Genomic DNA, 27,953 nt, shown 5'->3' with positions numbered 1-27,953 from the left:
GCGGGCATTCGTTTAGTGCTGCCTTTTTGTGCCCTGCAAAGCTGATACTGAAGGATAGAAGCGTGCAACATTGCTCAGGAGTTTGTATATATAATGTCCGATCTTGAAACTCTGTTCACAATCTATAAATCCGTACATGAACTGTACATGTATGACACCATGATTACAGAAGGTGCAAAAAGAAGCACCGAAGAGATACACCTATCCACCATGACTGGACAACAAAGCTTATACATTTATGCTCAATTGTGAGAACTGCCTCGAGCTTATCAGTGACCACCCTGCGTCTACATCTTTGAAACTAGGCATTACATGTATGCTGGAGTTGGGGGTCATCTACTAATTTAAGTATCATCTTCTATCCATTCCTGTAAAAATGACTAGAAAATAAAGCCAAGGAAAAAGATAGTATGAGGAGGAGCCTCCAGAAGCCTCCAATCTTGACTGTGGCTCCTCCTCATACTGTCTTCCAAGATCAATATCCATATTCGGTATCAGAAAAGACCAAAACCTTTTCCAGATCAATTTTCAGACTAAGGATGAACTCTTTCGGTGTCTAAAATGACGAGAAGGCTGTGCTTGCTCAACCGACTTTCTTGCAGTGGGGCCACTGCTTTCAGCATGATCTGGTTGAGCGTCCGAAGGTCGTGGAAGAAGCTTGCAACCGATTTTCCTGGCAACCAAGCGAGGTGAACTAAGAGAGCTATGTGATTTGGCCACCTTTCTCATCTCTTGTTTTATTTTGCTGAATTCTTCTTCAAGTTCCCCCACCCTAGACCTCATCTTCTCCATATCGACTTTGAGAACCTGGTTCTCACGCACTACTGCCACCCATCCATCTCTCTGCACAATTTGTCCAGCCATGTTGCTTGGAGCGTACACTGGACCTGCTGCTGCACTTTCAGTATCTAAGACATTAAGGCAACCAGCTAAAGCTGTTCGCAGTTGCATCTGCTCAAAGAACAAAACTTGTAGAACGACTCTCAGTGGCAGCCTTTCGTTTTGGGAAGCATGAGCACAGGCATCAATGGACAGTCTTTGGTAATCGATGACATTGCAAAGTTCTTCCTTGTCCTTGTCTGAGAGCCACGGATGTGCCTGCACATTAATATTGGTCATCATAAGCATCCAAAGCAACCAAAGACACTCGTTACCATAGCGATTGATGTAGGATTTATACCTTGAGATAGATATCCACAGCTCTATATAGTCCATCATGCAAGACTCTTGAAGTATCGGGAAGAGCTTCAGCAAGAGAACAAATTTTACGAGGCTTCAGATTTACATCAGAAGCTACTTCAGCAATATAAGCATCTATCAACTTTGCGACTTTGGTTAATGGTCCAGCAGAGGGAGATGTTTCCAGCTCAAATGATGCAGGAGAAAATGGTGAGGCCTTTGACTCAAGAGAAACAAAATAATGGACAATCCGCTCGATACAGTCACTGTCATACAAAGTGTCGGAATCCGAGTATGTAGGTATCAGAAGACTGTCTAGGGTAGCCAACTCCAATTGCATCCCTATTCTCCTCTCCAATGCATCTCTGCACGTAGAATTGACATCCAAGATGAACGTAACCCGAAGGAGCCCCAACAAGAAGCGACAAAAAGATCTCCCCTTCTTATCAGGGAGAAGATTAACAATGCTTTCAAGTAGAACCCTTTGATCGACAATGACAGGCGTTAAGCTAAAACTAGCAACTGTTCTGGTTTTGCCACTTTGCACTCCTTGCCATCTGCCCAGACCAGGCAGATATTTTCTAGCATAATGCATAATAGCACCAGCAAGATTCTCGGACCTAACACCTCTTGATTCCATTGTCCTAATAAGCCTCTCAAACACCCCAACACTTAGATATGATATGTCTTCAAACCACCAGTCAGATTCTGAACTTCGAATTCTTGCTCCTGTGTTTATTCCATTCCATAAAATGCTGCCACCGGGGCTTTGTAAGCTTCCATACATCATCATGGGCCATCCAAACAAGCTTGGGTCGGTACAAACCATCATGGACAGTGCGTTCAAGCATTTGCTAACTATCTGAAGTTTCTCAGCATAACTTGTGACAGCTTCGGAACTTTGGAGAGCCAGTATACAATCTTTCCAGTTACGAAGCACATTCTTGTGGAAATAACTTTCTGACTTGGAAAGCAAGTTACCTTCTCCATATTCATCTGTCATTTCGAGAAAGTCTGCTGCACAGTAGACTGTCACAATGTTCCTAGGAGTTAATTCCACACGAACACCATAACAAAACTTGGCAGCGACAAGAAAAGAATCGGGGCCACCAGGAAAATCATCCAGCTCTAATGTGAAAGTCCTGCCTTCACTGCTCGGGGATTCTTCACATTTATCTGCTATCTTCCCGCATTTCGATACGAGAGGGAACTGGAAAATCAAACCCAGACTTTTGTATTAGGTTAAAAACAGAAAGTCTTTCGGTTGTGCCGCATGGACTTAGCATTAGCTAATTGAGGCTTTCACTTCTGTGTATATTTTAAGCCACGTAGCTCTACTTGTACCATATAGCGAAAGTCATCCTAGTATTAAACACCAAGGTGATGCCACTAAAGATGCAGGGAAAATGGCTCGGTATTTGAACATTAAACACAAGTTTGCGATAGCGACCTCATACTAAGTCGAAATAACCTTTTAGCAAGTCAAAATCATGAGAATTTTTCCGTTAAAAAAATAGTATATCATGACAAATCAAAAGGGCAACAAAGGGAGCATTAGGAAAAGGCTAGGGGCATACCTTGTGAAGATGAAAGTTGATGCTTTCCACGATAATTGTGATGTCACTTGGCAAAGCCGCACTGCAAAACCTGCCAAAACCACGAAACAACCGATGTTGAGTACTGGGCAACCTACAGAAACACCCAGAATAACAAAACTCATCTTCATCTTCGAAATTTCTGGACAACCAGAGGAAACAGAACCAAAGCATATTCAAAAACAATTTGTGAGATCAACAGGTGATCACAATAGGACAACGCGACTTACCTAAGCAGAAAATAGACAGAACTAATGCACGTTCGAAATCCTCAAACCATCGCGGCAATTTATAAGACCCGACCCGACCTGACCTGACCCTCAGACCAGTTCAGCACCACAGAGGAATCGAATTCTTTGAATTTCTCCATTGATCAAAAACAAACTAGGAAGAAGCACGGCAGAGAGAGAGAGAGTACCAGTCATTGCCTTCTCGATGGAACCCATAGACCTTGCCGGCAGGAGCCATCACCCAAGCATGAGAGGAACTACCCCAACCCCTCCTCCCCAGATCAACAACGAGTCAAACCCACCTCAGCTTCGAGGCTAGAGAGAGAGAGAGAGAGGGAGAGACATAGAAAGTGACCCTGTAATTATTGCTTCCCTCTCACCGAAGCAAAAACCAACAGACATGCCATGCCACACAAGCGCCTACCCCTCTCTGTCTCTGTCTCTGTCTCCGTCTCTGTCTCTGTCTCTCTCTTCTCTCGCTGCGTCGATTGTGGTCGTCAGGAGGGCAACCAAAACAAGAGTGGGTCTTTACAACTCAGGAAAGGGAAACCCCACATCCCACCACCAACCAGCATGGACCCTCCGCGGGGGTTGGGGGGTTATATTATATTCACCCCCGCTCGTTCCGATCCCGGGTTTCTCCCCGTGCGCGCGCGCGGGCGGCCGAGCGGGCGGGCGAGCGCGGATCACAAGAACGACCACGACCTCACTCGACGCCCTTCGAGGAAGAAAAAAAGCCGAAAGAAGCGGGGAGTGGAAATGGGTAAAGCGGATTCTCTGTTCCTGAAGTAATTGAGAAGACAACAAAAGGAAAATTCACTTTAAAAAGGCCCCGATCACTGTGTTGGGTCGTCGTGTACTGTTGGTGGTGGTGGTGGAGCTGCTGCTGCTGGAAGCCGACCGGAGATTGGGGGAGAGAGAGAGAGAGAGAGGGGTTGTAAAATGATAGTTTGGCTCACGCTTTTTGTCGAGCAGTTTGGGTGCAATCATCAATGCCGCGTGGATCCGAGGTGAATGATGATCCGGTGAAGGACCGGGGTTTTTTAACCTCGCGCTCTCGCGCGACTTTTTTCTTTCTCTTTTTTTTTTTTTACGAGAAATCAATTATTTAAAGATTATTGAACTTTTGCACTTTCGCTTCCCTCCCTTTTGTTTAAAGGAAAATTCGATTATTTAAAAGATATGTTTTCTAATCATGCGCATTTTATTGGTCGGTAAAAAGTTGGATAGCTACTAGTTGAAAGCATGCTCGAGTTGGTAGCATGCCGCATTAATTAATTTAAATCAAAGTTGGTAGTTGATTGAAAAGAAAAATCTAAATTCTGAAAACTTTTGAATTTTTACAATAATTTCATGTCTATAATAGACTATCAAAATCTCTATTAGAAATGGATAGTTTATCGAACTAAACATTACTAAATCTAAACGTAAGTGAACAATATATTGATGCGTAACTAATTAAATAATTTGTCGATTGTTGAATATTTTATCAATAATCTCAGTGAATTACTATCCATCATGTCCCAAATATTATTGAGTTAGGATAGCATGGTTCGTCGGTAACTTCACTATTGTGGAATTGGTGTCGTGGCAATTACTCCTAATTATATTCTGGACACGAGATCCGATCATTCTTATGTTCGATCCTGTCCGAAAATGGACAAAAAGCGAACTTAAAGGTCGCGGTTGACTGAGCAAAGCGTAGGAATAATCTCCTAGAACGAACCGAAGAGAAAGTAAGCACCGATGACGCGACATCATCAATGACTCGTTCAAACTGCGATGGTGCTCGACAGTTGGGCGAGAACTTATGTCTTTTGTAAGCAACTCTTGAATGCTACGTGAAACGTCCTTTAGAATTAGAATCTTTCGTGTCCAGCCAGAAAGTTTCGTGGACTTGTTTCTAGTGTTTAATTTTGCTTACTGTATCGTCGCTCTCCGGCCTCCAACTGGTCCCGATGAAGCGATAACATAGAATTTCTTTTGCCCAATAAAAACGACCATGAAAATCTCCGTATTGGGTTGATGTATGTGTGCATATATAGGAGAAATGGCTCGTATGAAAGAAATGGCTCAAATGGGACCATCTTTCATTGGTATGGATAATTCATTGGTATGGATAATTACGCAGTATAGGCGGTAAAAGTTTTTATAAATGATCACTTATATCACTTAAAATAATTCATTAATAAAAAATATCTTCAATATTAACAATAATTTTTTTAAAAAGTTTTGTTCATTCATTTTAGTAAACGAGTCACGTGATCATTTTTATAAGAATGCTTTTTAAACCATTCATCTATCTATGAACCAAACGCACCTGAAATAAATGATTTTTAATCTGGCTAATTAGTTCAACTTCTGAAATTCATCTGGGTGGCCAAATCGAATATCATTTACTAGTTAACATTAAAGATAAGACGCAATAACCTTTATTCAACTATAATTTGGCGAGCATGTTACCGAATGCCCAAAAAATACGCACAAACAGTTTATTTGCAAAATTAGAGAGGCTCACAAGCTTTAATCACAAGCTTTAAGTTATAAACACCAATAAAAAAATTACAAAAAAAGGAAACAGTGAACCGTACAACAAGCTTTTGAAGATAATAGGGAATTGAGTCCAGTCCCCTGGGAACTGGAAGACCGAAAAACGCTCGGTCTTTGCGTGATGCATAGCTGAAACCTCTATTACTGAATTACATAAGGAAAAATCCCTAAAAGAATCTAGTTATGACTGAAATATCATATCCCGATCCCACTACGACTACCGACACCACAAAGGCCCAAAAGTATCTTAATATATAAAGAGTATCGTCTATTTAGATATGTTTAAATCTCCATTAAAGAATCATAGGACCTGTAACAGCGGCACTCTGCAGTGTGAACCGACACAGAGCCAGAAAACCTGATCACTCGCTAAGTAGATCCTGTAACTCAGCTGGTGGCAATGGGTTTCGACGTGGCCTTCTTGATAGCTTCAGCATATGTCCTGTGTTGATAGGTGAGGGTCGATTCAAGCAAGTCCCACAGCGATGTCTTGGGATTCCAACCTGGCATTAGCACGAGTCATATTATTGTCAAAAAACTTTCCTCTTCCAACCCATAAAACCAATTAATCTAGTTGAATCATCTAGGAGGTTAAGAGGTCAGGCCAATTACCTAGTTGCCTATTGATGATGGTCATGTCCGGAATTCTCTTATCACTATCATCATATCCCTCGCCATAAAACTCTTTAGAGCTAACATCAACAGTTGGTACTTCCAGAGGTGGCTCGCCATTAACCTTAGAGTAAACCTGGAAATGTGGAAGAGAGGTCGATTCTTGAATATTTGTGGGAATGATGCAAAAGCATTGGCATGTATTTCAATTTAAAGACAAAAAATCCGCAGCAAAGCGCAAATATTTACCTGAGTCATCATCTCAGCCAGCTGCCTCACTGTGACTTCGTTGTTGGGGTTGCCAACATTGAAAATATGGCCATTGGCTCTTGCTGGATTTTCCTGCAAAATCCATCAGACTCTCCAGTCACCCGTGACTGCTTGACAGAAAAAATGCAAACAACACATTGAGTTTAACTCACAATCATCAAAAGAACAGCTTCAATAGCATCCTTGATGAAAATGAATGTTCTCTGGGACTGACCACCATCGACAAGTTTAAGTTGCTGACGGCGAAGCAGAGCCTGAAACAGTCACAAAGCAAGGAAAGATGACAATGGTGGAAAGAGATGAAAATCATAGAACAAATTACTTCATTAAACTTCCTCACATTACTAAAGCATGCAAGAACCCTGGGAACACCCTCACTTGGACCATCAATGCCAGGAATGAAGTCCATTCTAGGTCCAATCCAGTTAAAAGGTCTGACTATAGTAAACTCGAGACCATTTTCTGCACCCTCACCTGTAAGAAGTACGAGGAAAAGTTAGAGAAACAGTATAAGAACCAAACTTGAACTAACCAGAGATCACTATGAACATAGATCACCGTAAATCAGCCTTTCAATCAGTTGCTTTGCACATGCATATGACCACCTCTGCTTTTCAATTGGACCAAATATGCAAGGTGAGGAATCTTCTGAAAGCATATAATATGCAGGGTCCTGACAAACCAAAGCACATGAAGATTTTAAACTTAAGCACCACAAGTCAACACAGGCAGAAGACAAATTGGCAGACTTCAAAGTAGTCAATGTTGTTATCATGAGAAAACATCTAAGACGAGAAGGTGATGTATGTGTACATATTTCTGGTGCAAACGACGACTTAACCATCAAGTGAACACTGCACAAAATATCTGCATTACGCAGCAAGAGAAACCCGAGCAATCAGCAACATGGATTTAGCAAATATAAACAGAAAGGCTTCTAACTTTTAGGGCGTATTTATTTGAGCCAAAGTAAAGGTAAAAAAAGTACTTGGCTTTTGCATCAAAATTTAACTTATGAAAAATTTATATGTGAAACTACATGTATGTATTACATTTTGTAAAAGTTCCAACCGTGTTAGATTAAAAAATAATCAAAGTGCATGCACTGTAAAATTTTGATAGCATCATTCCAAAAGGCCCTTAGCTTTTTGCTTGGACTTTAGAATTTAGAGTTGGAGATATCTCTTTTATTTAATTTTGGTCACCTCAAATCATTTGAAATATATAATAATGATCATCCAATGCCATGTGAGTTCTTTTTCATAAATATTAAAAAAAATATTGTGATTTGTAATTAAGCAGGGAAAGTCAAAAGTAGTCGTAGAAAATCGTAACGATCAGGCTTGCGGAAAAGTTAGAAACAAATTACTACACTTATAAGTACCCAGGAAATTTAGTACCCCAATATAATTGTTCCCCCTAAATATAAGGGGAAGCCTCATCATTATCTAAAAGAATATTCAAAGAACCAAATTAAATCGACTGTAATACAAGATAGATGAGGCATCAAGAGGATCAAGGAACATAGGTCTCTTTAAAGAAAAGCACATGATCCATATGTGTCATCGTTTAATACAGGTGAGAACAGCAAAACTCCATCTGCCCAGCCAGATCTTGAATACACTTTATAAAACCATTATCAACATACAAAAGGTTGACTTTAATATATCATTCCAAATCACATTAGTAGTGTATCTAATGCAGCTGCTAGCTATGTTAAGCTGGAGAAAAGAAACAGCTGTTTTATACCAATGCACTAGCACAAACCACAGCACAGACTGCAAAGATTCCTCTAAAACTTTCTGCAGTTATACAACACGGTTTAATATCTTCCATCGTGTCGATCTAGAATTATCACCAGAAAGGAGATTCTAGATCGAAACTAGTTTAGGTGCAGCCAGGTACATAGTCAAACAACACCAGATAACATTTCTATTCCTCTGTTGAGAGGTTTGTCTGAAAAATCTGCAGCAGATGTCAACATATAACCAAATATGGACAGGGGAGAAGTGAGATAGAGATAATGAAACATAAGTTTTACCTGGCGGAGAGGGCTTTCCTTGGGAAGAAAGCTTCCGATGGTCTTCCCATACACCTCACACGTCGAAAAGTGAATGAGACGCTTGCCATTTTCTGAGCAGTACTTGACCTAACAACACCAAAACCATCAACATCAAATCCATATCTGCATAAGAGGCCCGTCGCTAGAAGAGTCCCTATCGGAGGGTCACGGAGATCCAATCAAAAAGAAATTGACCAATATCGACGAAAAGGCGCAAGCCGTGAAAAAGAAATCCAGTACCACGGGGAGCGCATCGATGAAATTGCTGTATATGGTGTCGAGAGGACGAGTGTTGTAATCAGCAGGAGTACAGATCGCCGCCAGATTGATAGTCTGCACGACATAAAACATGAAATCAGGCGCAATGTAAACACGACAATCGACTCGATCGCAGCCAGACGACAAATCTGAAGCACGAACAAACAAATAATCCAGCGAGATTCGCGTGCAAGGAAACGTAACAGCTCCAAGCGCAAAGCATTATTAACATATATGGCAATGCAGCAACGAGGAAGCGTTCGAAGAGCCAATTCGCCGCAAATCCGAGCATACCGAACCAATCGCACAGGCCAACACGCAGAACAACGAACCAACGCAACGCACGCGCACGGAACAGAGCGACGCGAATCCTCGGAAGCGGAGGCGAGGGGCGGGGCGGCGTAAGACTCACCAGATCTGACATCTTGATGAGGCCTTCGAGGCGGGAGTCGTGCTTGATGTTGAGGCGGTGGAACTGGATGCGGTCGGCCCAGGGGAGGGTGCCGGGCTCGAGGAGGTGCTTGATCTTGTCGCTGTAGACGTCGAGGGCCAGCACCCGGTGCGGCGTCTCCGCCATGAGCTTCTCGCAGAGGTGGGAGCCGATGAAGCCGCCGGCGCCGATCATGCAGATCGTCAGCGGCTTGATCGGCCTCCCGTCCAGATCTACCCTCGCGACGCCGCTCGCCATGCCGGACCGACCGTTCGATCAATCGCCCTCGAGCTTGAAGAGGAATCCCTCCGCCGACTACGGCTGCCGCTGCCGCTGCTTGCCGGGACGAGAATGGCCGGAGCTCGGATCGATGAGTCGTTCGGAGCCGTTCGGTTTTCGCGTTTTCGCCGGAGAGAGAGGGAGAGGAGGAGATGGTTGGGCGGTGGGAGTGAAGCGAGGACAGCGGTATTTATGAAATGTCGGTGTTTATTTTTGGGGAACGCGAGGGAAAGGGTAAGACGGTGATGGATATATATAATAATAACACAAATTGTACCTGAATTTTAATTAAAATGTAATTTTATCGTTAAAATTTTAATTTATTCAATATAATTATTAAATTTTAGCTTAATACGTAATGTAGTACTTGAAATTTTAATTTATTTTTGAAATATATCAAAATTTTAGAGGTTATATTAAATAAATTTAAAAATAATGATTAAATTGCACATTATACTAAAATTCATAGATTATTTGTTATTTTTCTTATTTTTCTTATTTTTAATATTATTTATTGATTTTTTGGTTGAATTATTTATTTATTGTTTGCCCAGCCTTTGGATGGATCCACTTTTAATTATAATAAATATTCTAATTAATATTAAAACTTTGTGTCCCTTTCATTGGGTCCAACATCCTTCAAAATCCAGTCCGACTTAGTACAACGCTCCAAAAGGCTGACTTGGAAAGCAAATTGAAAAACTGAATTGATCGATGTGACTTACTTGAATGATCATATGAATTTCATTATGACTGAATTCAATGACTAAATTTAGATGATTTTTCTGGTCGCGAACACCACTCGTCGTGTTATAAGGCCACATGACCGGGGTGATATGTTCTGATTGCTTGGTTATTTATTTTTCTCTTATTAGGGTTAGGTACGATGTAATTAGGGTAAGTGAAGTATACGCAAATGGAACTTCTGGAATGTCATTATCCATGTGTAATTATGTAGGTTTAGAGGAAAAGGAAGCTCATCAAATCATTGCGCCCGACCATCATCTGTCTTCTTTTTGTGCAGATCTTCTCTCCATTGAAATAATTAAAGTAATGCTATTTACTCGTGAACATTCATTATTCAAGACTGCACATTTTAAATACTTAACTCGAGATAACTCGGAAGATTCATGCAATGTTATGCATCGTTTTCTCATAATCTAGTGCGAATTGTATATCTTAAATAGGAATTATTCATTTTAAAAACTAAGAATTAGCGTATAGATAGCATTATAAGATGACAATACCGCCATGGCTGCCTTGTTTTGCCCCGATTAGCATGGGAATGGTTAATAAATGAACGGCCGATGTAGAGCAGGGCGGGATAGGGGTGAATTCTTTGAGCATCTGCCTACTTTTTGTAATGTAAAAATTACGAATTACTTGTGGAAAGAAATGGAATTAATTTCTTTTTTTTTTTTTTTTTTGGGTAGAAATCGACGATTGTAATAACTGGGGCGATGACGTCGGAACGCGATGGGACGCGGCGACGCCGAGCCGAAAGTTACGGGGGAGCGGAAGCTTCCGGGGCGAATAAGCGAATTGACCCGAGAGTCGTCGCTTTCGCTGCCAGCGAGCGAACGGCAGGCATGAAATTATTGAGAGAGAGAGAGAGAGAGAGAGAGAGATGCCATGTGATTTGTTATTTTCTTGCTCACCGACTGAGCTGTTCATCTCCATTCTCACGTGGGCTGCGGTGCATGTTAGATTTATTAATGTAAATTCTATAATTGGATATATATAGATCTCAAATCTGAAGACATAAGATATCTCACTATTGTCACGGATGAATATAAAAATGCTAGATCCCAGATTCGATTTGGTGGCACTTGATTTTCTGAAAGATTCATGTAGCATCATGTATCATGCGTCCAATATGTTTACTATCATCGGTCCATCGTTCATAATTTCTTCCGTCGACTTTTATCTTTTTTAGCTTTTTTTTTTTTTTTTTTTCATCTCTACTCTAATCCTACTCTACACTATCTTCCGTCGCAACCCACTCGAAACTTTTATAGCTTTTAGTTGGGGCGAAATGCTTTTAGTTGAAAATGCAAGAAATTGACGCGAAAATGCACGTTGGGAAGTTCCACGAGACTCGGGCGTTGTTTGTTTGTTTTTTTTTTTTGGTGACCCTGGGGAGCCTCTGCCTGCCGCTTCGCGGTGGAGAGTAAACCCCAGGGGAACACGTGAGGACCCCACCACCCACGTGCTCCGGGTAAGACCGGTTGGTACTTAAACTCGACGACGCAGAGTTTCGAACGCAGGCCCTGTCGTGAGAGGTCCCTTGCTCAAACCAACTGCGCCACCACCGTGGTGGGTTCGGGCGTTGTTTGTTCTCACTAAAAAATGAATGATTTTAATTTTTTTTTAAAAGTGATTGTTTGTATCTCTTACAAAAATAAATGTACACAAAGTATTTTTACCGCTCCAAAAAATATTTACATGTAATTTGCCATTGATAATGAAATTTTTTTATTGACTAATTATTTCAAGCAATTATTTAAAAAAGTATTCCAAATCATTTATTTTTTCGAGACGCGGGCCATGCCCAGGCTATTTAAACTCGTGTTTCCTAAATCGGCCCATTGATGCTGGGCTTATGTACTTCCCAAATGAGTTCAGGTCCACCAAATTCAATTCGAAAGTCACCTTTGGACAGGCACTCCCGGGAACTCATTCTCAGCCGTGCATATCTCGCGAGTCATCCAAAAGGACCATATTTTTTTCCCTTCAAATAAGAGGGCGTCTCGTGTCGGTGAATTATAAGCATGGACTTCGGCCGCGTGTGAAACGAGAAGAATGTGATGTCTACAGTGAAGGAAAACGCGACCTTAATCCAATCCAGGTGCGCATCGAATAGAAGTAACATATTGGACAAAAATTATTTGGGTGCTCAAATAATCTGAACATACTTTAGTACATGGGGAGGAGAGAGACACGCCCGTTGTGACTAGGCTGGACTTGCACGTAATGCAATTATGCTCGCAGCTCGACTCGCACAAGTCGAGTGCGATGCTTTCGAAACCAAAATGCTCCGTACGTTTTTATTTTCCCATACTTTTAAGGGCACCGCATGTGGAAACTGTGCAATTTGAGAGGGTTATTGAGGAGCTTTCCTAGGTTCCATGAACCAGAATTGTGGGAATTATGATATGAGGGTTAAAATGTGAGGTTTCGACGCACAATCACGGAAAAATAAAGAGTAAGAGTGAAAAAGAGAATTCAATATACAAGATTTTATCCTAATTCACTCTTAAATTAGGGATACATCCGGTAGAGGATTTCACTATAATTGATACTGTCACCTCTCTATTACATCTCTCGATTATAAAAGAAAAAAGATTATATATACTTTAATAACTATTCGTGAACTCAAGTCAAATTACCAACTCAAATTATAAGAGCTCTCCGACAGTTCGGGATGTTGCTCCTGCCATCCGCTGGTTTGAACCCCCACACGCTCGTCGAGGATTACGATCTCGTGCCATCCTATCAATAGGAATAGGAATCATATGTCAACAGAAAATACTCAAATACCTCAATTTCTAAAGAGTTACTGAGTTCTTGTCTGGGTTGAGGTAATGGCAACATATTCAGCCAACACATCCCAAGATGATAGAATCCAACAAGGTAGAAGAGAAAGCCGCTCCTGCTCTTTCTCTTGGCCATAACATTCCCAGCAACATCTCCGCTGCTCAGTCCCTTATGCAGACGTTGTTGCTCCCCGGTCCCTTTCTCTCTCTCTCTCTGTCTTCTTCCCTCTGCATCAAGACCAGGAGCAGCAGAGAGAGAAAAGGCGCTAGGCTCCAAGGCGAGTGCGCCATCAAGCCAAAAAGCCCATCTCTGCCATGACCACAAACCCGCAATCATCTCCTCAAACGCCGTGCCTCGCTTTGCATTCTCCACCCTCCCTCCGTTCCGTGCGAGAACGAGCTTCGCGCCGTTACACGTCACCTTGCTCGCGCCCTGTGGGATGATATCTGGACCAGGCACCTTCGGTCCTCCCTTTTTGGCAAATGGGCTTCCTTCCTTTCGAGGGACTCGCGCAGGAAAAATTCTGGGAATGCGTGCTTTTCTCGTAGCGCGTGCGTGGCCCTGCCCCTGCGCTCGGGGGTTGCAGGGGCTGCGCGCAACCTTTTACCTATTGCGTCCAGAGATGATCCCTTAGTCCATTGTCCGATGATGAAAAGGGTGTTCATCCCAAAATTCGGAGTACGCACAAAGGAAAGTTTTTTTGAGTAATTCCATGTCGGGAAAGATTGTGCTTTTCTTTTGCTTTCCTTGGCGGGTTATACGATGAAATTAGAACGGCACATTGTAAAGGTCACCGGCGCAATGCTCTTTTTCTAAAATGAAATTCGGGGAGCGCCAGCCGGCGATCCCCTCCGGATGTTTCCATGAGAGTCTCGTGCTCGATAAAAGCGACCGCCAAATTGTAAAGATCAAAGCGGAGACCAGAACCAGACCCCCAAAAAAAAAAAAAAAAAATTGATCTCTCAAGGATTTTACGGGTCGCAGATCAACAAACAAGACCGGCATTCTCCGAAGGAATTGATTTATTCTCGTTCATACATACCTACATATATACATATATCTCATATATATGGAGAGAGAATATACATGACCAGTTGTCAAGATGTTATTTTCTGAGGTTATTTCTTAACCCAGATAAAGGCAATTATACAGACAGAACATATATCTACACAAACTCATGTAAGCACGTGTCTCGATGGTTCAAGAACAGCACACTGACTCTCTGTTTCGCCTCCCAACATTTGTCTCCGAAACCCACCACCAAGTTTCTCTTGCAACCTTTGCATGAGACTAGCTAGACAGAGCTGAAACTCTAATTCGATTCTCTCTCTCTCTCTGCCTCTCTGTCTCTGTCTCTCTCTCCTCTGGCCGTCACGTATATGTTTCCTTGCGCACACGCAGCGAGCCCATTTCACCCCCTTCCTCACCACGTGGTCTTCCTTCGCCTTTTGGCGATGCCGATATATGCTCATCACCCTCTTACCGCCTCTTTTGCTCCGCTTCGCTGTGTACCCGGCGATCCCACAATGCTCTGTTCTTCTTGATCTTTTCCTTCTTTGCCAAAATAAGCGATTTTTATCCGACCCCCGAAAATGGGTTCGGTTCTTCGGCTCCGGAAACTCTGTTATGTGGAGCCAGTGAAGTTCCAGTCCTTTGAGTCCATCAAGAACGCTGAGAAGCAGCAGCAGCAGCAGCAGCAGCAGGAAGAGAGAACCGTTTCTGAGGTGGAGAATGCGGTTCAAAAGAATGGTCGTGATGACGATGAGGATACGAAGAAGAAGAAGGAGGGGAAGAAGAAGATGAAAGAATGGAGGTGCATTGATTCGTGTTGTTGGGTGATTGGGTGCTTGTGCACTGTCTGGTGGCTCCTGGTGTTCCTGTACTACTCGTTGCCGGCTGCATTGCCTGGGTTTCAGCCGCCCGAGTCGCCGGGGGCGCGGCTCGGCCGAGAGGGCGTGCGAGCGCTCCACCCGGTGGTTCTTGTCCCTGGCATTTCGACCGGCGGGCTCGAGCTCTGGGAAGGCAAGCCCTGCACTGAGGGCCTATTCCGGAAACGGCTCTGGGGAGGCAGCTTCACCGAAATCCTCAAAAGGTTGGTGATTGAGGCAAACACAATTCGCTTTACCATGTTATGATCATGCCTTTGATGCATTTTGTATTTACTGATAGGATGTAATGTGTTTCTTTTAATGGTCAAGGCACATAATATTGCAAATTCAATAATGTGAAGCAATGTCAGTTTCAGATAACAGGTGTTCGATTTATAGGTTTTGGAATTTCCATTTTCGTGCTTCGAATTTTAAAATTTTAATATATTGTATATATCTCGGTGTATGCTTGTGTTCATCATTGCCAATCTCAGTTGATTCTGGCTCAATTACCTACTATAAGACCGGAAATATTAAAAAATCTATAAATTTGGATGGATTGCGAACTTACATGATTGGTGATGGCTCATGTAGGCCGCTGTGTTGGTTGGAGCACCTCTCACTGGACAATGAGACTGGACTCGACCCCCCTGGGATTCGAGTGCGGGCCGTTCCAGGGCTGGTTGCAGCAGACTATTTTGCACCTGGGTATTTCGTGTGGGCTGTCCTCATTCAGAATTTGGCTAAAATTGGTTATGAGGAGAAGAACATGCATATGGCTGCTTATGACTGGAGATTATCATTCCAGAATACAGAGGTAGTCTAACTCTGCTTTGTTCATCCAATAATGTCTCACCTATTTCCTTGAGATTCAGGGGATGAAGCATCTTTAATCATTGTATCATCATCTCACAGTACCATGCTCCCAGAAAAATAGTCTGCATATGATATAATTCAGGCCCTGTGCATCGGTCATTGCTAATGCAAGTAGTGTTGTTCCATTAACAGAGCGTAAGAATTGGGGACCGATCGATTGCATAGTTAAAACCCTTCTCTCTAAAAAAAAACGAAAAATGACTGAAGCTGGTTCAGAGCAGTAAGACATTACCATAAGAAAGTTATCAATCTACTCTGGTTTGGCATGGTATAATAACTGGAAGTAGATGTCCACGGTTTCGAAGTACATGTCCATTGAACAAGAGTCAAAAGATAGTTGTCTGCATCTCCCATTGTTCCATTTGGGAAGCACTGAGCTGTTGTCTTACTTAGCAAAGTGTAGAAGAAGATGTTATTGCAAGTCTCGCAGGTTCAAAGACACCTAAATGGATCTTGTGCAGACTAGAGATCAAGCTCTCAGCAGATTGAAGAGTACAATAGAGCTCATGTATCTGACTAATGGTCGCAAGAAAGTGGTAGTAGTTCCTCACTCAATGGGAGTCCTCTATTTCCTTCACTTTCTAAAGTGGGTCGAATTGCCTCCTCCAATGGGAGGTGGTGGTGGACCAGGTTGGTGTGCCACGCATATTAAAGCGATTATGAATATCGGTCCACCATTTCTCGGCGTTCCAAAGGCAGTTAGTAACATACTCTCCTCTGAGGCCAAAGATGTTGCCGTCATCAGGTCAGCTTTTACTTGCATCAAACAACATTTTGCTATAGAATATCGAATCTCATTAAGGTAAATACCATACTTCATGTACTAGCTTTACTCATGAATGACTGGGAACTAATTGGGATAGTTGCTAATAGTTAAAGAAAACTGAATGTTCATCAATTCCTTTTCGTCCATAAATGATCGCTATGAAGTTATTACTATGATCATTGTGATTTATGCCTTTGTAGATCAATGGATCCTGGGGTTCTGGATTCTGAAATTCTTGGGCTTCAGACTCTGGAACATGCTATGCGAGTTGCCAGAACATGGGATTCGATTATCTCGTTAGTCCCTAAAGGAGGAGAGACGATTTGGGGCGACTTGGATTGGTCTCCAGAAGAAGGGCATGGTTGCAGTCTGGCCAAGAGAAGAACCCTGCAATCCTCTGGAAATAACAAGAATTCAAACCACACCAATGGAAAGAGAACTTTCAGTGCCATGAAAGACCTTGCAAAGTATGGAAGAATAATTTCTTTCGGCAAAGAGGCATCGTATATACCTTCTTCACAGCTCCCAAGTGTTGATCTTAAGGTATAACTGTTTTCCTCGATTTCTAGTTCATGTGCTCTAGATTTTCAATTTTATGACTTTACTGCCTGGGGTCTCCATAGATCGTGTTTATTCGTATGTGCCACCTCAAAAGATGTAGAGTTGTAACAAGTCCCTAAATCTCATAATCTTTAGCTTAGAGAAACTTTAGTATATAGTGGAGTAGAGGATGTCTCCTTGGTTTGCATGCCAAAAAATGTAATCTAGGATTGTTTATCATTAGTTTCACTTATCCCTAGTTGGAACACTCTTCTCTTATGCCAAGGCTATACCGTGCGTAGCTAATTTCCTCTAACGATGCTAAGCAGGAGCTTTTACTTGGAAAACCCTCGACCATATCTAACTCGACATGTCAAGAGGTTTGGACCGAGTACAACGAACTCAGCAGAGAAAGCATTCGAGATGTCGCAGACAATAAAGTGTACACTTCTCAAACTCTCCTCGATCTACTACGTTTTGTGGCCCCCAAAATGATGAAGCGTGCAGAGGCTCACTTCTCTCATGGGATAGCTGATGATCTCAACGACCCCAAATACAACCACTACAAGTACTGGTCGAACCCACTCGAAATGCGGTATGTATCAATAATTGGACATTCTATCATCTTAGGAGCTCTCTTGCTTGAAGCGTTAAGTTTCTGTTCCATTGAACATAATACCATTTCAGGCTGCCAGGTGCTCCTGACATGGAAATATATTGCTTATACGGAGTCGGAATTCCCACTGAAAGATCATATGTCTACAAGATGTCGCCCACAGGCAAATGCAAAAGCATTCCCTTCCGCATAGACAGCACGGCTGAGGGGTATGAGGACAGCTGCTTGAAAGGCGGAGTCTACTTTGTGGATGGTGATGAGAGTGTGCCCGTCCTCAGCTCCGGCTTCATGTGCGCCAGAGGGTGGAGGGGGAAAACGAGATTCAACCCCTCTGGAGCCACCACGTATGTGAGAGAATACCAGCATAGACCCCCGGCGAGCCTGCTCGAGGGCCGAGGTTCCGCAAGTGGGGCCCATGTCGACATCATGGGCAATGTGGCCTTCATCGAGGACGTCCTTAGGGTTGCCGCAGGGGCCACCGGCGAGGAGATTGGCGGTGACAGGATCTATTCCGACATTATGAGGATGTCAGAAAGAATAAATATACAGCTTTGATTCTCTGGGAGAAATTTGAGGAGTGCCAAAGTGACAGCCTTTAGGAGATGACGCTTCTGCTAACTAATAAGAGAGACAAATGCAATAGCGGAAGAATTTGCAGCTCGGAGAGAAGAAAACCAGCCACATAACATTTTACACTACGCTTTGCCTTGTATGTGTAGCTAGAATTGGAGAACAGAGGCTGCTCTTAGGAATCTGATCATCGACAAGCAGAGCCAGATTTTGGTCTTTATGTAGAGGGTTGACGATGACATAGACTAATGCTCCTTGTCAGCTATTCTCTGGGTTGGTATGATCAGATCGAAACAAAAATCGGGAACTTTCTCAGTTCATTCGATTCTTTTCGTTGCTTGTTCCTAGAGGTAGTCTTCCAATTTGAGGATGATGTTCCGATCAAGGGGTAGGCATGACATGAGACGGCCGAGCCTAAAGTTCCCCCTCAGCCATTGAGCCGATCAATGGAGAGGCATGCAATTGATTCGTAGATTGATTGGCTCTACTGTCCTTTCCTCGTACCTTGGGGATGGTTCGGATGAGTAAGCTTCGTACGGAACTCACCTGATCTAAGCAGGAAATGTAACTCGAGCTCATACACTCGAAGGTGGCACCGAAGCCGTTGAGCACTCTCGCCATGCCTCTGCAGTTCTTGAGGCCTACAGATTGTTCTACATGGCTTGATTAAAGAGTAAAACTGGGATTGGATAGCCGTTCACCATTGGTTTGAAATTCCCTCACTCCTTTGAATCCCAAAAGAGTGTATGCAGACCACCCCTCAAGGTGGCGTTGCTCGCCATGCCTCTGCAGTTCTTGAGGCCTACAGATTGTTCTACATGGCTTGATTAAAGAGTAAAACTGGGATTGGATAGCCGTTCACCATTGGTTTGAAATTCCCTCACTCCTTTGAATCCCAAAAGAGTGTATGCAGACCACCCCTCAAGGTGGCGTTGCTGAGCGAGCGCTCTTCCTCTCGCAAAAGGTCGAACAAAAGGTCAATTTGATTCCGGGCATCGCTGGAGGCCTTGCCCGGGGGCACGTGGTGGTGGTTTCCACGTGTCCTCCCCAGAGTTTACTCGCCGCTAACGGTGTATGGGGTTCCTGGGTCACCGAAAAAAAAAAAAAGAGAGTGTATGCAGTTCCTTTTTTAAGTTCATCGTCCGTCCCTGCACAATGCAACGGCCTTGCACTTTGCCTCAAGTAATGAAGTCGAGGTTCATTCGATTGCCCATGGCTGCATCTGCCTATCATTCTAATCGGTCGCTCTTACTATGTTCGCTGCTTAAATTAATCCATCAGAGTATATCAAGAAGTCCTTGACACAAGCAAAGATAAAAAGGTCGAAGGACCACAAGCGCAATTCACTTAGGCCTGCATAACAAAGCATCCGTGGACTTACACCAGGATGATTCGCGTCCGTGATATACCAAGTCGTTAACGAAAAGAATGAAAGTCATTACCATGAAATCACTTTAACATATCTGATTAATTAACATCATTACTTTTCAAAGATCAACTGGATATAAGTAAAGAAGAGTTATTTGAAAGTGTGAAAGCCAATGAAGGGTTACAATCATGACGAAATGGGAGAGATTACTCTATTTCAATGTCTCGGAACCTAAGACACTATTACATGTACCCTGGAGTTGTACTAGCCCGACATAGAAGACGCTTATAGACTATCTAGAATACTGGATAGTCCTACATGGTTGTGAAGCTTTATGTGCAGGAGGGAATCAAGCTATCTTAGAAGAGGACGCTGCGAAAGAGTTTGACCAAAATGACTTCATATTGAGAAATCCAAAATGCAAAGATGCAAATGAAGTGCAGCCAGAGTTTCACAACAGATAGTAAATGGAGCGAAGTTGTTCAATTAATTCCTCCATCTCTACGGTAGAATGGATGAAAAATCAAATGAAGCACACACGATATCACAAGGGAAACAGAACTACGCATAAAAATTCCAGACAGTTCACTGCCAGCATCCGCTGGTAGCAACCTTAATCATAGAGGAGGAGGATATATCAGTTCAACTACTTCCATCGTCCAAATCATAAGCAAAAAGAGTAGCAATCGTACACGACATTCTAAGTAGAATTTTATAATCTTCAGAAAAAAAAAAAAATAGGATCTTTCATAATATCATTTTGATTGCCTAATTCTTAGACCTCAAATCATAAGTAATTTCACTACTGAGCAGGAGAAGAACTAACAAGCAGAGGAGAGAAGTGTATACATGGGAAGAAGAAATTTTGATGAGAAGTAGATCAAACATGCGAACTCAAATACCTTTGGGAGACAACCGCAAGATAAATGCACTGTGTCTCGCAATGACAAAAGCCCTGAACAATTAGAATCTGAGACTGCTCATGCATATCACAAGTCCCCACCAGGTTGAAAAGCAATTCACTGAATGTTACTGCATCACTTTATCCGCAAAGCCAGGCAGCCCTAGACATTGTAATGAGAGTGCTCCATAACGTCATGGAAAGTACAGACTTAAAAAAGACGCCTTCTCCGAATGTCCAGTCTCCGTGAACTTTAGACATAACCTATCAGTGCCATGGAGGGACAGCTATCCACTGGACTGACAATGCTTTTCAAACAAGTACATCTGAATCTGGAGTTCACTCCATGATTTTCATGATCAAAATTATCAGACGGATGCGGCGATGTTTACGCAAGTCCAATGAGACCTCCAACATGCACGGCACTGCAACCCTCATACATGCAGAAGTTACTTCAAGGACAGGTTGATTGAAATGGTCCATCAGGATGTGTCTGCAGTAGCTAAAATCCTTGCAGACAATGGAAATGGCAAGTGGAACATTGCAGAACCAGCACCGGTAGTGCCGGTATGCCATATCCAGGCGTCAATCACCTGCTAGGATTAACATCTACAATGAATAAGTAGATGTCAGAGAAGGAACTGCATAATCAGGACGCTGTCGATAGCCATTTCTTCTCTCTCTCTCTCTCTCAATTGACAATAACCTCAGAAAAAAAGGTCATGAAACTAGCAGGTACAAGAAATATCATAAAAAAAGGCTCAGTAACAATGATGTCTGAAAAGTCACTTACTTGATATATCTTTCACAGCAGTGAAGCAACTTATCAACCAAGGATCCATCAACATGATGCTTTTCTGACAAACTGTTCGCCTCAGTGTTATCCTTCAAAGTTTTCCACTGGTGCAATATACTAATTATCCGTTCGAGCTGTTTAGAAGGTAAAGGGAAACGAATATTTTGGCAAGATAGCAACTTACATTCAACATCAAGCAAGATGCAGATGACCAAAGATTTAGGTAAATCTCTTAATTCACAATCATAAGCAGTTAGTTCACTATGTTGATCTTTATTAGTGCCTCCACTAAACGAATCCATGGCTTAGTCTATTGCTATTAAAAAACATTGAGAATGATATTTTGTAAGTAGGATACAGCCATAATGACATTTGGTTTAATCTCACAACCCTCAGAGCTTCCATGTTTAATGAATGAATCTGTTTGATGGTCCAAAAGATCTTCTTCGATCATATCACACTTGCTTGCAAGAACTGACACACATTGATACAAACTGGAAAATCCGATTTCACTTTCCTTAATATGAACCAGCAATCGGACAATAATACTCCACAGAGCATTCCGTGCTTCTATGTCATTTGCAGCAAATGGTAGTATATCAAGCAAACCCTGTAAAAAGGGCAAATCTGGAGATTTTGAATGTCAGTTCCATTCTAGTTGTATGATGTACAAGTTCGAGAGAAAAATCAGGTGGCTGATTCAATTGAGACAGCAGAGTAAAATTACCTTGTGACATCACTGGAGCAAGATCAGTGACATCAGACATAATGTTTGCCATCAGAACTGCTGCAGTAACACAAGAATCGGCAATCTAGGAAAAAGCATCACAAAAAGGAAAAGTATGGTTCTGTCAATTTCAATGCCACAAGAGACTAGTAATCTATGAATTCAAGTCTCCAACAGGATATCATCCCAAGATTCCATTACAAAGGTGCTGAAGGGGTACTGCCCGTGTGTAAAACGGCTTGGATAGAAGCCATCCCATTTGAGATGCATAAATTCAATCAGCAGCTGGAATGCATGCTCAAAATTTTCAGTAAGAGATAAGAGCACTTGGTGCGTGCACATCTCTACTCCCACCCCAAAGAAAATTTATATCTAAAGTACCGATGTATTCCTGAAAATGCTAATATATTGGATATATTTAAGAAAATCAAAATCTTCAGCCCTGGATGGTTCCACAAATTAAACAGCTACACACTGGGCGTTTTTATCATTATCAAATATTCCTAATGGATATTGCTATTGCATGCTTACCAGCAGCATGCACTTACCTCCACCTTATCAGGAAGTTTGACCAGGTCACAAACAAGTCCAATGAGTTCCTTATTTGAAGAAATTTTGTCAGAATGATCATCCGTCACAGACAAAGCCTCAATTGCACGGAGAATTACATCGAGCACAGGGTATCTGAAATGATGCATACACAAATTACTACAGGAATGTCATTCTGCTCCTCAAATCATAACTCTGCAGGAGATCCACTGCTCCTGTCCCTGCCCTCGACACATTTATACACGCACACAGGAATACACATGAACAGGCAATCAAGTGCATGTGTATGCACTATACAGAAAGATCCAAAGTTGATTGAAAGAAAAAAAAAAAACTCAAAAACCCCACAGGTCTTTAATTGCACATGTTCTTTGAAGAGTTCTATCAGGGGATGTAGATCTAGTGCAGACCGATAAACTAAAATAAGTCTTTAACAAAGTATGCTCAGCATAGCACATGAAGCTACAGTGTTACAAATCAATATCACAGCATTTCAAAACAAAATTCTCGAAAACAACTGTAACTTGCGAAGATTAACTACTTCAACCCCTAAAGAGTTTAAGCACCTTTCCTCCACCAGATCCTTACTAGTCAACAGTTGATGCAGAAAGTTCAAGAATACCTTTCGAGGTTTTTTTCACTTGTTAGTTGGCTCATTTCAAAAGCCAGAAGATTGAAGAGGACATTTGGCAGGCCGATATCAATCAAAGGAGGAAGAAGAATTGACGCAACTTGTTGATTTTCCAAGATCGTTAAAAGTAACCCAACACTCTGTTTGAGAAAGAAAACACCTTTAGCCAAAGAAACAAATTCTGTTTACATGCAGTACACCTTGACATAAAAGAATCAAATATCTATTGTAGCATTGACCTTTTCTATAAGCAGTGGATTCAAGGTGTTCTCTGCAATCCAAACAAGACGGCGAAGAACATGGTCAGGCAGCAAAGCCTCCGCCCAAGTAATACTTTCATTACATTGAATAGCCAAGCTCAGAAACCTGTGTCAATGCCAGTTGCAAGATGCATGACAAACTTAGATATACATCACAAGCTAACCCGTGCTATGAAATATAACACCAGCAATAATACATGAAAATAAAGCACATAAAACAAATCATGGACATAACGACACAGGTGGCACCCAACTAAATCTTATACTAAATAAGAAAAGGAAGACATGAATAGGTAGCACTCTACGACAAGAGTCACTGCGATTTCATTGATGTTGTACATTATAAAGACAAAACAAGTTCCTCCTCTAGTCATTTAATGCAGTTCACTGAGAAGGATGAAGGAAACATTGCACCAAAACTATAAGAAAACAAACTATTGTTAAGAAAAAGAACATGAAATGAACAAGAAATAAGGATAACCAACCACATTATCGAGCAAAGTCAATGCAGTGACAGAAGTATTTTGAAATTACAGAGAAAAGTCGATGCAGGAGATGAGCAAGAAAAAACTCAATTCCCCAACCCCCAACCACTCCCCACAAAAAAATAAAAATAAATAAATAAATAAATAAAATAAGTGTTCTTCTGGACTGTTTCCTGGATAATTTTTTTTTCTCTGACAATTACAAGCAAAGGAGAAAACTTCGCATAACTAATATAGTACCGGCAAGCTTCACATAAGCATTGTGTATCATCCAAAAACAGTTGATCCACAATTGTGTCGATGAGCCCCTTAGTAGAAACTATACTCTTCATAAGAACCTCATGGCAAGCAACATTCCCTAAAATTCCAAGACAAATCTCCTGCAAACCAATAAAAGCAGCAGAAATGGAATTAGATGAATATACTTATTCAGAACCAATTGGTCCACCGTTCCCAAATATGGTTTCCAAATGCCCACCAACACAACGGTTTAAGAAAAAAGAAGCATGGAGAATAGCTTACTCTAACCCTAGTGGATTGGGAGACTGTGAAGTTTGCCAGAAGCACGTCCAGGACAAGGTTCTCAACCTGTGACATGCAAAACATAAAAAGAGTAAAGTGGCTGCTCAGTTGAATCAGAAACTAACTTACTGTATCATACAACATTTTCCATTAGATGTGGCTTTGTTTGCAAGTGACTCAGTTCAGGCTGCGAGCTACTAGAGAGGATGGAGCTCACAGACAATGTGAAGAAACAATTGTTGAATATGACAAAAGAAACTACAGAAACAACAAATGTTTTGTTATATCTGGCAAACAACCAAATCACCCTTTTTGCAGAAATTTCCTATTAATGCGCCAATTACCAGATAAGTCCACCTAAAATGAAGCAAACAAGATATCGAGGTACAGTAGATAGCATTTGAAAAACTAGGATGCAATCTCTTGTACCATGAGTTCTGCATGAGTTTGACTTGCAGCAAGGTCCCACAGAATGCAACCATTCCCTTCCCAAACCTCTTCTAATGTAGAAGCTTTGGGCAATCCATTTCCGCAACCTGACTCTCCATCAACTTTGCCTTCTTCACAGGCAGATTCCTTATTATCATCAATAACATCCATTGTCTCAGCAAAGTCATTTGCTGAGTCTTGTACTCTCATATTATCCAGTGGGGCCCGCTTTTCTTCAATGGAATCTGAGCTAGACTTCTGGGAATTATTTCCGTCAACTCCACTGGAGCAAGAGTTATATGTCTGATTGGGTGGCAGAAGTTTCCGTATGAGGGAAATTATATAGCTGGGATCAACTGTTGTTGGGAGGTCAAATAACTGCACATAACAGGAGACAGGAGACTTAAGGAGAATTAATCAATTCCATCTCGCACCTTTTTCTCGATGGTCTCTCTATCGATTAAAAAACATTAAATCACGAATCGACGCAGAAATGGCATCCACAAGTTCTTTCACAACAGTTAAGACAGAAAATAAGAGACGCGCACAAATGATCTTGAACAGCATCAATCTAAACTCAGCAACAACTTGACACCCCGGCCGTGACATCTAAAGTAAGAGCAACTCCATCAACATCACAAGGCAAACCCAAGCCTAAAACATCCCGCAGGTTCCCATGAGTAAAGAGACTAATAACCTAGGAAATTCCATATCTTCCAGGATAACATCACAACCATCGCTGCTATCGTCTTTTTCGCAAATAAGAGAAACCTTAACCCCGACAGTGACCATCCATAACATCACCGTGCGCATCTCACAGGAACTCGCCGCTTCCGAGAAAGAACAGCCATCGATTCTAGTTCCCGACAGTCGAAACGCGTCTCCGACACTCGGAAGCAGTTCGATTGCGGGAACGCTAGGGTTAGCGGAAGACGAACAGACAAAAAACCTAGCACCGGCCCGTGTCCCGACTGAGACGGACCGTTCTTCGTATCTTCAGACGACGCGATTCGACGGAACTGGAGAACGCGAGCGATCGTACCTCGTCGGGAGGCGCGGCGGGATGATGAGCCGGCGCGTCTCCGTCCACCGCGCGCTCCTCCTCCTCTGCTTCGTCTTGAAGGGCCGATCCCAAGTCGACCGCCATAGCCCTTCTCGGCTGGTGCGAAAAGGGAGAGAGCACCCCCAGCTGAGGCTTTGGAGCAGATCACCGACCGTCTCCGGCACCGGGGCGAAACCGGTCGCCGGAAAACTCTCCTCCGCGCAGTTAAAAAATCACGCCTCCTGTCTCGCCGGACCGCCGGCTATCAGCCCCACGGGATATCGGCGGCGGCGACTGGCGAGGCAGGGAAGATAAAGACCGCCGCATTCGCGAAATGTCTTTTTCCTTAAGGTGATTAGATATGAAAAGGATTTTTTTTTTTGGGGTCGTTTTTTTTTTTTTTTTTTTGGCTAGTTCTTTTTCTTGTATATTATCTGAGTTCAAATAAAATAAAAATCATATGCAATCTACACTTTGCATTACAAAATAGAAGTTCATCCACTACCTTTTGACTGATTAACTTTTTCTTATCTGCAAATTACTAGGTGGTGATCTTTAGCTTTTATAGTGATAATAAGTTCCACTATATTGTAATATGAAATCGATATATTTTATGCGCCGTATACATTTTATAATTAAAAATGAATAGTCCCACATGTATTTATTTTGATAAGAGCGCACAACTTTTGCTGGAGGCAAAAGTAGGTCTAATTGGCTAGTGGGTCTCACTACCATCAAGCAAGAGTGGTCCAACCCTTGCTTGGCAAAGACATTTGAGTCTTGCTCGTTGCTGGCAAGCCACCGACAAAGTGATGGCACCGCCATTGTGCTGAGCTATGAAGCACGGACTCGTTGCCGAGCCTTCCGAGTCGTGTCCGACACGTGTCGACGTGTCCGACACGCTCGGACACGTTCGGACACGCGTTGACCGCGTGTCGAGAAATCCGACACGCGGTCAACTTTTCTCGACACGCTTCGACACGCGTGTCCGAGAGAGATTGTTGAAGAAGACGATGGTGGGTAGAGAGATGAGGTCGAGTAAGAGGCCGAGGAAGCGGAGGTGAGGCCGTGACGGACGCTGCGATGGAGGGCCGGCGGCGAGGCTGCAGCTGCTGCGAAGGAGGAAGGCCGGAGGCGACAGCGATGAGGCGACCGAAAGAGTTGAGAAGATCGTGAGGAAGAAACTGAGGGGGCGGGGAGAAGGTGGTGGCGTGGGGGAGGGGAGGGGGGAGAGAGAGCATGGGAAGAACGGGGATTGAGGGGATTGATGGGGAGCGCATGGGGTCGCAGGGGAGCAGGTGGTGGCGTGGGGGAAAGGGAGGGGGAGGGGAGAGAGGAGAGAAGGGGTTCTTCCCGAGGGGATGGGGGCGATTGATGGGGGCGCAGGGAGCAGGTGGTGGCGTAGGGGGAAGGGAGGGGGAGAGAGAGAGAGAGAGAGGGGAGAGAAGGGGAAGAGATCGAGGGGGCTGGGGTGAATGATGGGGGCGCAGGGAGCAAGTGGGCGTAGGGGGAAGGGCAGGGGGAGAGAGAGAGTGGGGGCAGATCTGCAGAAATCGAGGGGGAGGATTTTGGGGTGGTGGCGTGGGAAAAAGAGGGGGAGAGGGGAGAGAGAAACGAGGAGAGAGGATTTGAGGGAAGTAATTTTTGTTAGAATAAAAATATATTTTTAAGTATACACACGTTTTAATTATGAATATATTTTTTAAATTTTTTTATGAATAGATTTATTAATATTATTAGTGTAAATTTATTGTAAGTTCTTATTTATTTATTTGTGAATTTGAATCAAATTAATTAAAAATTAAAATATTTATTTAATATATAACGCGTTTAACGTGTCTAATTCTCTATTTTTTTAAAACGACGCTGTCGCGTGTCAAAGGTCGTGTCGTGTCGCGTGTCGCGTGTCGCGTGTCCGCGCTACATAGGTGCTGAGTGTGCTTGCCTAGGGCCTTGTTGGTGGATGCTTTCCTATTTCCTTTTGTTTTTCTAAAATTCACTTGT

General features: G+C 42.7%; 4 protein-coding genes across 5 annotated transcripts; 1 reads left to right on the top strand and 3 right to left on the bottom strand.

The window, feature by feature from the left end:
- Window positions 1-57: 57 nt before the first annotated feature.
- LOC104421250 (BTB/POZ domain-containing protein At3g44820) lies at window positions 58-4,011 on the bottom strand. The gene is made up of 4 exons (XM_039303785.1): window positions 3,193-4,011; window positions 2,757-2,826; window positions 1,181-2,389; window positions 58-1,098 (listed from the first exon to the last, which is right to left on the bottom strand). Exons 1-4 carry the CDS (start codon window positions 3,240-3,242, stop codon window positions 529-531), a joined length of 1,899 nt encoding a protein of 632 aa, XP_039159719.1. The 5' UTR covers window positions 3,243-4,011; the 3' UTR covers window positions 58-528.
- A 1,471-nt stretch (window positions 4,012-5,482) lies between these two features.
- On the bottom strand, window positions 5,483-9,677 carry LOC104421249 (UDP-D-apiose/UDP-D-xylose synthase 2). The gene is made up of 9 exons (XM_010033140.3): window positions 9,169-9,677; window positions 8,739-8,831; window positions 8,478-8,585; window positions 6,995-7,109; window positions 6,777-6,910; window positions 6,589-6,690; window positions 6,416-6,508; window positions 6,167-6,302; window positions 5,483-6,057 (listed from the first exon to the last, which is right to left on the bottom strand). The coding sequence occupies exons 1-9, from the start codon at window positions 9,442-9,444 to the stop codon at window positions 5,942-5,944; spliced, it is 1,173 nt and encodes a 390-aa protein (XP_010031442.1). The 5' UTR covers window positions 9,445-9,677; the 3' UTR covers window positions 5,483-5,941.
- A 4,412-nt stretch (window positions 9,678-14,089) lies between these two features.
- On the top strand, window positions 14,090-18,482 carry LOC104421248 (putative phospholipid:diacylglycerol acyltransferase 2). Its single transcript, XM_010033139.3, has 6 exons — window positions 14,090-15,094; window positions 15,465-15,687; window positions 16,208-16,491; window positions 16,713-17,055; window positions 17,382-17,647; window positions 17,740-18,482. Exons 1-6 carry the CDS (start codon window positions 14,595-14,597, stop codon window positions 18,221-18,223), a joined length of 2,100 nt encoding a protein of 699 aa, XP_010031441.2. The 5' UTR covers window positions 14,090-14,594; the 3' UTR covers window positions 18,224-18,482.
- Window positions 18,483-20,296: 1,814 nt separating this feature from the next.
- LOC104421247 (protein SAAL1) lies at window positions 20,297-26,291 on the bottom strand. Of its 2 annotated transcripts, none has more exons than XM_039303602.1 (11): window positions 25,950-26,291; window positions 24,908-25,285; window positions 24,479-24,544; window positions 24,197-24,336; window positions 23,451-23,577; window positions 23,203-23,351; window positions 22,580-22,715; window positions 22,032-22,116; window positions 21,663-21,931; window positions 21,302-21,438; window positions 20,297-21,117 (listed from the first exon to the last, which is right to left on the bottom strand). In XM_039303602.1, the coding sequence occupies exons 1-11, from the start codon at window positions 26,052-26,054 to the stop codon at window positions 21,111-21,113; spliced, it is 1,599 nt and encodes a 532-aa protein (XP_039159536.1). In that variant the 5' UTR covers window positions 26,055-26,291; the 3' UTR covers window positions 20,297-21,110. The 2 variants fall into 2 exon arrangements, with proteins under 2 accessions (XP_039159536.1, XP_039159537.1); XM_039303603.1 differs by having other exon boundaries at window positions 20,297-21,101.
- Between the last annotated feature and the right edge of the window lie 1,662 nt (window positions 26,292-27,953).

The sequence above is a fragment of the Eucalyptus grandis genome, chromosome 10 (genome assembly GCF_016545825.1).
Source record: "Eucalyptus grandis isolate ANBG69807.140 chromosome 10, ASM1654582v1, whole genome shotgun sequence".
NCBI classification, from domain to species: Eukaryota; Viridiplantae; Streptophyta; class Magnoliopsida; order Myrtales; family Myrtaceae; genus Eucalyptus; species Eucalyptus grandis.
Note: the sequence above shows the minus strand (reverse complement) of the source record. Positions and strands in the feature narration are given on the sequence as shown.

Excerpts from the sequence above, each read along its gene's own strand:
- LOC104421250 (XM_039303785.1), bottom strand. The coding sequence starts at position 3,242 with ATGGCTCCTGCCGGCAAGGTCTATGGGTTCCATCGAGAAGGCAATGAC. Across the intron at positions 2,827-3,192 it reads CATCGAGAAGGCAATGACTG|GTTTTGCAGTGCGGCTTTGC; the intron begins GTACTCTCTCTC and ends TGGTTTTGGCAG. Across the intron at positions 2,390-2,756 it reads TCAACTTTCATCTTCACAAG|TTCCCTCTCGTATCGAAATG; the intron begins GTATGCCCCTAG and ends TTGATTTTCCAG.
- LOC104421249 (XM_010033140.3), bottom strand. The coding sequence starts at position 9,444 with ATGGCGAGCGGCGTCGCGAGGGTAGATCTGGACGGGAGGCCGATCAAG. Across the intron at positions 7,110-8,477 it reads AGGAAAGCCCTCTCCGCCAG|GACCCTGCATATTATATGCT; the intron begins GTAAAACTTATG and ends TTGGTTTGTCAG. Across the intron at positions 6,303-6,415 it reads TGGCTGAGATGATGACTCAG|GTTTACTCTAAGGTTAATGG; the intron begins GTAAATATTTGC and ends CCACATTTCCAG.
- LOC104421248 (XM_010033139.3), top strand. The coding sequence starts at position 14,595 with ATGGGTTCGGTTCTTCGGCTCCGGAAACTCTGTTATGTGGAGCCAGTG. Across the intron at positions 16,492-16,712 it reads AAAGATGTTGCCGTCATCAG|ATCAATGGATCCTGGGGTTC; the intron begins GTCAGCTTTTAC and ends ATGCCTTTGTAG. Across the intron at positions 17,056-17,381 it reads TCCCAAGTGTTGATCTTAAG|GAGCTTTTACTTGGAAAACC; the intron begins GTATAACTGTTT and ends GATGCTAAGCAG.
- LOC104421247 (XM_039303602.1), bottom strand. The coding sequence starts at position 26,054 with ATGGCGGTCGACTTGGGATCGGCCCTTCAAGACGAAGCAGAGGAGGAG. Across the intron at positions 24,337-24,478 it reads CCCAATCCACTAGGGTTAGA|GAGATTTGTCTTGGAATTTT; the intron begins GTAAGCTATTCT and ends ATTGGTTTGCAG. Across the intron at positions 23,578-24,196 it reads TGCTTATGTGAAGCTTGCCG|GTTTCTGAGCTTGGCTATTC; the intron begins GTACTATATTAG and ends GCATTGACACAG.